This window comes from Beta vulgaris, chromosome 7, assembly GCF_026745355.1.
Source record: "Beta vulgaris subsp. vulgaris cultivar EL10 chromosome 7, EL10.2, whole genome shotgun sequence".
Lineage (NCBI taxonomy): Eukaryota > Viridiplantae > Streptophyta > Magnoliopsida > Caryophyllales > Amaranthaceae > Beta > Beta vulgaris.
Window position 1 is genome coordinate 31,271,486 of NC_079208.1, and position 9,641 is coordinate 31,281,126.

General features: G+C 36.5%; 1 protein-coding gene across 4 annotated transcripts; it reads right to left on the reverse strand.

The window, feature by feature from the left end:
* Positions 1–372: 372 nt before the first annotated feature.
* On the reverse strand, positions 373–8,801 carry LOC104898924 (hypothetical protein). Of its 4 annotated transcripts, XM_048648102.2 has the most exons (7): positions 8,489–8,800; positions 8,215–8,310; positions 7,817–7,973; positions 7,502–7,695; positions 4,946–5,270; positions 2,593–2,685; positions 373–753 (listed from the first exon to the last, which is right to left on the reverse strand). In XM_048648102.2, exons 3-7 carry the CDS (start codon positions 7,907–7,909, stop codon positions 718–720), a joined length of 741 nt encoding a protein of 246 aa, XP_048504059.1. In that variant the 5' UTR covers positions 7,910–7,973; positions 8,215–8,310; positions 8,489–8,800; the 3' UTR covers positions 373–717. The 4 variants fall into 4 exon arrangements, 3 of the variants coding, with proteins under 3 accessions (XP_048504059.1, XP_019106368.1, XP_057252199.1); XR_007276239.2 differs by having other exon boundaries at positions 2,593–2,699; positions 7,817–8,310; positions 8,489–8,801; XM_019250823.3 differs by lacking the exon at positions 8,215–8,310.
* Between the last annotated feature and the right edge of the window lie 840 nt (positions 8,802–9,641).

Sequence of the window (9,641 nt, forward strand, 5' to 3'; positions counted from 1 at the left end):
TTTTAAATCTATCAAATAATAAAACAAACACTAGATATGGGTTTTGCTCATTCTAAACCCATACCTGATACCAGAATCATGTGAACCAAACGCTCCCTTAGTAGCTTTTGTTGGGTTAGAGGAAAAAGATTTATTTCCCATGTGACGTTCTTTTAACCTCATAGTCTTGAATGTAGTTTGAGAATTTGAGACCAACTTCCAAACTCTCTCAAGTTTCCGTACTCCTTACCGCACAAGACTGTAGAGTCTTCACAAAGTTTCAAGACAATACTTCAGTTCCAAACCCCCAATAATTGCACATTTGCACCCTTAAAAAATTCCAAGTTCGAAAAAATAAGGTGAAAAAAAAAACTCTTAAGTAGGCATAGCTCATGAAACCAGAACTATCGTACCTTGATGATGTATACCATGTTATCCATTAATAAGAAGAAATAAATGCTCAACGACATATATCTAACCAGATTATGGGAAAGCTCTTCTCACAAGGCTTAAATATAAGCTAAAACATCCCTTTTCTTTTTAGTATGTATCCTGTTTTATAACAATACTGAACTACTCATCCTGTTCAATTTATGGACAATGCTCAATGTTGACAACGCCCTTTCTACAAAATTCTGTGTACAGTGCTCAGTGTCGACGACCCTCAATCTCTGTAATAACGCAAGAAGTGCTCATCAAACTCTGAAAAGTATCTTCACAAAGATGATTATGTTCTTACTAGCTGTTCAGATGACGAGTGTCGGCATTCTCGTCCTGCACATGTATAAGAAGGATCTAAGAAAATATAAAATCATATAGTGACTGATTCAAACTACACTATAAAGTAGCATGTCAATCACCAACAGCTTCAAGACTTGGAAATTCAGCTAAGATTAATCCCTCGCCACATATAAGGGACCAAGAAAAATTCAGTCTCCTGTTGGTGTACAGCAGAACGTTACTAGCTTCTGCTACCTAATGCTGATGAGATTAATCGCTAATCACTCCCATGACTGGCCTCTAGAAGAACAGAATTTTCAAGCAGCATTCTTGAAGAATTTAACATGGAAGCGTAATTAGGAAGAAGATAGAAAAAGGATAGAAGCCTTGCAGGCCCTGGGTTCTGTTAATAAGTCTAGCAGTTGGCAAAACTGTTTGCCAACCAAGATAACTTACCCAAAACTAATTAAATTCGAGTAATTAAATCTGAAAATTAATTATCTTAATAGATTAAACATTAAATAATGACTCAGTTGATCACATGCCAGTGCGAAGTGCTATTAATGTACTTTATGATAAGTGTCCCTTCAGTGCCCTTATGAACTAAGCATAGACAACATTAACATTTACATCATATATTAATCCCTCCCCCCCCCCCCAACAGGTTTTCCATGACAAAATGTCCTCTTCAAATTCAAAAATACAAATGTAGCAGTGGGAGAGTGCTAAACCAATACGGCACTACCCACACCGTAATTCACATAAACAATTTTAAGAAACCTTTGTGTTGTTGAGTTAGATTTTACAAAGTACTAATGTCTAACTAAAGACGGTTTTTACCCATTGTGTAGATACAGTTTTTTTGGAAGCAAGAATACGGCCCTACAATATTTAGAATGGTAACAACAATATCTTCATAGGAAAACGGTATAGCATGGAATCTTGTCAATCATTTGCATTTATAATATCAAATGGCTAATAATCTAACAACAAAATTGATCAAAAAAGACATCTATGTGAAACAAATAGAGTTGCTCCATGCATCTATTAGAAAAATGTACACACTTTCTTCACATAATACAAATTCAAGTTTAGCCATAATTTGGCTGTTTTTTTCCGAAAGACAAAAAGCTACTAACCTTTAAGAATAAACGTAGTATGCAACACACAAAAGGACTAGGACCAGCACGAGATACATGTCAAGGCACTTTAGCATAACCTAAGCAAGATTGTCATTAAAAGTTGCTGTTACATTAACAGCAACACTTCAAGCTGAAGGGGCTAAAATAACCTCAGAATAATATATCTACTTCCATAAAATTGATTTTATTTTCAATCATAGTAACATTGCCTGGTTGATGCACAGATCACCAATATGCATAATAGCCCCATTGCCGGTTCCTAAGCGTCAATCAATGTTAATTAACTGGATCCAACGTCCTTAATTATATTACATGCTCGACCTTCTGTGTCACCGAAACTAGTCTAACAATCTTTCTTCTTCAATGTTAAAAGATGCAGCTAATATCCTGAGTGTTTCTCCCCACAAAAATCATGATTTAATCAAATCTGATGTGCATCGCAACCTCAAGCGAACGGATGCAATGGGTTAGAAGATCTAACATTAATAGCAAGTGAGACACTCCACATAAAGAGAGCCACAACAAGGTTTTTGAAAATGGCCATATGACTATATCAATATGATTGGCTTGACAAAGAACGGTTGATTTATGAATATCATAAACACAAGCGACTTGCATCACTCGCTATGTGCTTGTTAATCAAATAATATACGGACGAAATCATGGAAATATAGCGAATCAAATGATAGATAGAACCAAACAGCCTTAGATATAAAACTACAAAACAGGAACAGGGGCAAAATTAAATTACCACAAAAGCCTGAAAAGCACTCCCCACTGACAGCTTCAATATACAACTTTCAGCCTGTGACGAAGGATCACCATCCTTCACATTGTTTTGTCCCTGCAAGGGTGCAACTGTGACACTTCAGGTCTGATAATGGACTACATCAAATTACTACAGTCATAACTCATAACCATTCTTTTCGTGCACAATAATGAAATACATAGACTATATTAATAAGAAGAAAAAAAATTATACTAAAACAAGCATCCAAATGAAGAGTATATAGCATAACCATAATGTACAGTTAATTAGTGCTCTAAAGTTAGTGAAAAAATATATTTGAAGTTATTTGTTGGTGCCTTAGTGGCTGCTTACATTCCTGAATAATAGTAATTTGGGATTAGTGCTTTGTTTCAGTTCTTAGATTTTTAGTAGTGGAGTATTACGTGGGATCATGTTACCCACTATTTGGGTCTCAGGCTGACCATGCGCCTAAAGGGCTGACCTTAAATCAGGCCCATGACTTAACCACTCTGCATTTGGCAAGATGTGGTACCAGCCCCTTCGTGGTGCAAAGCCCAAAAGGAGGATCTCACAAATAGGCTAAGCCTACTCCTTTGCCCATGATGTTTGGGCACACTTCCCAAACCTACATGGGTGTTCTATAAATACCAAACAATCCAGCAAGGGACATTCTGACGTTCTCATATGCAAAAACACACACATATATCCACAAACTCATAACTCTCTCTAAGCTCAAACAACTGACTTAGGCGTCGAAGAGGGTTTCCTTGGACAGCACCCCCTGAGGTCAGTTTACTTGTGCAGGTAGACCATTGCAAAGTACACCAGCTTTACATCAGTTCCACCGGCATTCTCTACTTCACCTCAGTAGTTTGTGAAAGTTCTATACAAAAACACTGTAAGCTCTAGGATTTGCTAATAGTTTAGCTAGTTAGTTAATGTGCAAGCCTATTCAGAAGGCCTCTCAATTTCAGCAAGTCCACTTACATTGGTTTCCTTCCATTATCTCATGAGTACGCTCTAATCAATTTCAGCCCCTCACTACTAGGAAGCTTTATTATAATCAGTGCAAAACTTTGATTGAGAAGACTGGCTAGAGTTAGGTCTTGGGCTGTGAGAAAGCTTTCATATGCAGCAAGACTTCAGCTTGTCGATTCAGTGCTTCATGGCTTCCAATTGTATTGGTGTCAATTTTTTGTCTTGCCAAGAAGGTCTTGAGAGAAGTGCGGAGGATTTGTAGGACTTTCCTTTGGACATGTTAGGATGCAAGGTCAAAGAAGGCTCCTATAGATTCGGATAGTCATTGTCCTCAAAAAGCCTTGTGGTGGTCTGAATATCAAAGATCTAGTTACATGGAATAAGGCAGTTGTGGCCAACCATTTTTGGGCTCATGAAAAAAAAAAAAAAGCAAAATAGGCTATGGATCAAATGGATCCATGCCTATTATATCAAGCGCCAGGATGTGAAGACTATGGTGGTTCCTCACTGAAGAAAATTCTCACTAACAGGCAGCTTATTGATGAGTTTGATGCATCCCAGCACCTTATTGATGTTCCTAAGTTCTCAATCAAGAACCTTTATGCTGCTATGCAGGGAGATCATCCCAAAGTTCCGTGGAAGGGGATAATTTGTAATAACAAAGCTAGTCCTATGGCTTTGTTTATTACCTGGTTAGCTCTTCAGGGGAGGCTGCCTACTAAAAGTAAGCTGTGTGAGAGATTCTGAATGATAGTACCTGTGTGCTATGTAATACAGCAGGGAAAACTATTGATCACTTGTTCTTTGGATGTAATGTGGCTTAAACAATCCGGTCTGTCTATTTACAGAAGTTGGGGCTACAGTACAGAGGAGGGGGGTTTGCAGCAGATTTGCAATCTGCAGCAGCCAAATTTAGAAGCAACTCTAACAAGGCAAAGCTCTACGAAATGATGTTTGCTGCGAACATTTACCAGATCTAGATCTACAGAGATCAGATTTCTATGGTTGGCAAACTGTTAACATTGAGGTTCTTTGCAAGCAAAATTCTGTTTAAAGTTGCTTGTAGGCGTGACGAAGATCTTAGTGGATGTTGTTATTGTAAACTGGTGTGCTTGTTCCTAGTTGTTTGCGTTGTAGCAGGGATCAGTAGTCTGTGTTAAGCTGAGCTCCTGTGGAGGGCAAGTGATGTCTGCTCAGATTGCTGTTTTTGCCTTCTTTTGCTTTTGGTGGCATTCTGTTACTAGGGGTTGGTGTGAGATAGGATGCTGATGCTTTCTAGCCCCTTTGGCCTTATAGTGGTTGTACCCTTTCTTTTGGGTTATTAATATAATTTTAATTGCCAAAAAAAGCAGTATAGGCAGAAATTATCACCAACCTTTTTTGAGCATTTGTCATCTTGGCTAACTTCAAAAAGCGAAGAGTAGTATGCTGGATCATAAATAGATCCACCTAGTTGATCTTCAGAATCTGAGGATTGATGCCTAGCTACAGCAGGGGTAACAGGACTTAGAAAACTGTTTCTTAGATCAAAATCTGCTTCTCGAGAAGCTGCACTTTCTACATGTGAAATCCCCAATCTATACATCTGAATCCATAAGAATGCAGACGATATTCTGATTGATAATCCAAATATTTGCATTAACAGAGTGAGTTTCAAGGAAAAGATAAAGGAAGGTCCATTATGCTCTGACGAGATGTGCCTGCACACATATACAGCAAAACAGAAAGTTGAATGAAAATTTTAGATGTTATTTCATAGTTCACACACAGGGAAAAGCCAGACTATGACCAGGTTACGGCTATCTTCTAACTAACCCAGCCTAAGACTCCAATTTGAAGATCTCCACAGCTCAAAGCGTTCATGAACTCATGACAACATTCATAATGGAGTTCCACTAAATCATTGGGATTAAAATTAAGTTCCACCATATATTTCAGACTAAACAAAGAGACAGAAGAATAAACAAGAAGCTTCCACCAACAACTCATATGCAATCCCTCATAGAGAAGGCCAAAATCAAGTCCAAAAAATAAAAGTTCCAAGACAGGCTAGTACATTTCCATGAAAGGGAGAGCGAGAGAAAGACAAAGGTTATAAAGATAACAAAAGAGAGATCAGTTCAGCAGTGGAAAACACATATCCATGTTCAAAAGGTTAAAACATATAACTAATACTCCCTCTGTTCCATCATTTCTTCACAATTGCTTTTCACAGTTTTCAATTTCATATTTGCCCATTAATATCTTTCAATATGCATTAGCAAACATATAAAAGCTGATATTCTAGAAATAAAATAGGATCCACATATACTTATCCTGGTACTATGACCGAGACATTCGATTAGTAAAGATCAAATACGAAAGCAGAGTAATATAAATAAATTTGCAACTTCAAAAAAATTATTTTGTTGAGATTTTAGTAACTCCTTTTGTCCCACAACAAATGGGACAGTTTGAATTTTACACTTATCAATGTACAACATTAACCATTAGAATCTTTCATTATCTACTCCCTCCCTTTTTGAAGTTCTACTCAATTTCTTCCGTTTTTTAAAGTTCTACTCACTATGTTTTATTCCTCATTTGGCAAAAGATATACAATAATTTAATCATCCTTGGCCCGCACAGTCTCTCTTTCATGCTCTCTATCAACACACTCTCTTTCCTCATTAAGAAATAGTAAAAAAAAAAAAAAAAAAAAAAAAAAAAAAAAAAAAAAAAAGTGGGACCCACTTTTTATACTTTTTCTCCAATTTGCCTTAAAGTGTGTAACTATAGTAACCGAGTAGAACTTTAAAAAACAAAGGGAGAAGTTGTGAAAAATAGGGAGATTTGTCAAATTGGACCTTTTATAAGTCACTTTTCGCGAGAAACAACTTCTCAAAATTTGTCTCCACCTTAACACTTTAAAAAAATTGTGTGAGAAACAACCTTCGGCTGCTTCTAGCGTTGACCAAAAATTTATGGTGACAGTGAGTATGTGCTATGAATTCATAACATAGCAGTATGTGTACAATGCAAAACTCAAATCGTTGCATTTGTTCTAGGACAAGGGGTTATAATGCAAAGGTCTAGAAATTTCTAAAGCTGAACGACACTAATCTTAAAGAATTAAAGATCTTTATCTAATAAGAATAAGCAATTAAGTTCATCATATAAGAGGAAGAGAGCATAGCCTTAATTTGCAAGTTCACCGATTCCAAAACCTTAAAATAATCCACCTCAGGTGGACAATAATAATAAAGGAAAAATTGTCGGTGTCATAGATTGTTATTCTTTTGTAAACTAACCCAAACGCTTATAAAGTGTCAAAAAGTGGCCTCTTCTCAGTGAAGAGTGCACATCATTTGCAGTGACAAGGAATGGTTGACCCCTTATAGATACTTTTTCAATAATGGAATGGCAACAGATCAAAAAGATATAAAGTGCATCTGTCCCCCTAAAGTTGAGTAACTTGTTGCAGAGAGTGGCATGCGAGGTCGTCCAAAAATGGAAAGTATAGCTAAGTATGGTTTCGATGGGATATAATCAGCCTTGAATGTGGTGAGTGCCCCAAATATGCCAAACATGCTTTGCTACCATGTAAAGAGCCTAAAATGCATTGTATTTCTTTCTCATTCATTTTGGTGCCGGTTACCAACACGGAGGTAATTTTAAACTTGATGCGAAAAAAAGTTGGCAAAAGGAATAGATAAGGCCATATAGGAGCAGGAGCAAAGAGGCCTGGCCAATCTTAATAGTTATTCAATCATAAGTTACCAAAAGAAATGGCATGAAACCATCAAAAGTTACCAAAATAAGAAAATTGGAGTGAAATCAAGCTATGAACCTCAGGTATATTCATCGATCATTACGAACAGTCAATCTATACAGTTAGTCAATCAATTTAACTACTATTAAAAGATCAAAAAGAGAAATTACACATTCTCACCATATCTCATTGGAGAACAGAACAAACCAGATGATGTCCAACAGGATTGCAGAGACAAGCAAAAAGGCATAAGTTCGGCCAAGGCTTTGACTGCCACTCTCAATAGCTACAAGGGCAAACAACGCTATCGCCAAGTTGATAAGCAGCACCCCATTATACAGTGGTCCTAAAGATCCAAGCAATGTGCATCCAATCTGCAAAATTTCAAGTAATTTCAAAATCAGAGTAATTGCAATGAAGATCAACATAAGCAATATAAAAGAGAAATACAGGCATAAAAATCATGTAACGCATCAGGGAACAATAAAAACTTACTTGGACGTATAGGAGGATGATGGCAACGGATTGGAGCTTATCGTAATCACGAAGCCAGGACTGTAATCGGGTCCTCAGAGAAGAACAAAGCATTATATACCATAACAAACGACAACCTTCTCCCTCGCCACAAAATCAGCCCCTAAACACCAGAATCCTATTACGGTAGTGATTGTTAGACAAATAATCTTATGTCCAACAATTGTAATCACATAGTGCAACCATCCATGGTCCTTGCAAGTGAAACTCAAATATTCAAACTGCTATAGCTTATTACTCATTAAAACACACTATATCTCTTATACACATTTAAAAAATTCCTATTTAAGCCAAGTTTCTTCCCAAAATCCCTTGTTATAAGTTATATCAGTTAGGAATGTATTGCTCTCCGTCCCTACAATGCTATAAGGCAATGGACAACGGTCGTAATGCAGACAGACGTGACTCGTGGCTCGTGGCGCAACACGAGTGGAACTGCCGGTGAGGTGAAGTGCCTGCGCATTCAGTGGGTTCAAATGAACCACCAAAATCTGATTATTTTGAGCTTACCAGTAAATAAAATTGATGATAATAATAATAATAAATTCTGAATTCTTACTTTAAATATGAAGTGTATGTTAAGCTACAAAATGTGAATCTTACTCATCATGGTAAAATTAGTCATAAAGATACCTTCAATTTGATGGAAATCGTCGAAAAAAGATCTTCAATTCGTTTTGGCCCAATTTGTTATCTGCTCCTTAGAGTTGATTCTGGAAATACGAAATTGACTGTGTTGATTAGCCGATTTTTACATAGAAAACTGGAAATGGATGAAAATTGTAATCGAGGGTTAGCGCAAATTGTGTAAAGGTCAGGAACTCTTCTCTATATTTCTTTTTCTGTTCTTTTCTTTTCTTTTCTTTTCTTTTCTCTTCTTCTCTATCCTTTTCCTAATTGTTAAACTCGTGATTTGTGAGGGCGTTGTCTACTTTCTCTCATAAAACGTTTACCCCCCAAAATTAAATTGGGTAGATATAATAGATGCCTATTATTTTTTTCTTGAAATTAAAAATAGATACCTATTAAGATATTCTCCGATTAGGAAAATTAAATTAATATTTTTCAATCATTTGAAGTTGTGTTTGGATGTGCTTAAAATTATTCGTTATATTGTGAAAAAGTTGTAATTTGCTAAAGTTGTTTTTTTAGATCTTAATAGAAACATCAACAAAACAATCTCGTCAAAAATAATACAAAAACATGTCAATCAGAGTTGTTAGTTAATATCTCAGGAGTATTAAAAACCAAGGATCAACTTTCATCGATAATGTTGTCTATCATGGCTATCGATACAACAAAAAGAATTACCTCCTTTACATGTTTTCTTTGTCTACTTTAGCCCCTAAAATATTAAGTTCGTGATATGTTTTAACCATAAATTCTCAATGCACTAGTAGTACTAATTTAGAGCAGCGATGCATCATATTAACTATTTTAGAAATGGCCATCAAGGTGGGCCATCCCAACCCATCTAGATATGGCCTTCTTGTGGGCTGGACCAAGATCAACCCTCGAAAGCCCACCAAACAGCTCACTCGGCTCGTGAAAAATGGTAGGCAGGTCGCGAGCTGATTTTTTTCCAGCCCAGATCGCTCAACTCGCCAATTTTACTCCTTTTATTGCAGCCAATAGGACTTGGAGCCATTTTAGTCTGAACTTTCGGATATAATTTTACGAGTATTTTAGTAACCAGCTTGGTGGAGGTACGCCTTTCTTTTATAATATACATGAATTATGATTAAGGGTTCTAGTAAATACTTCATGTGTACTATATTACTTGAAA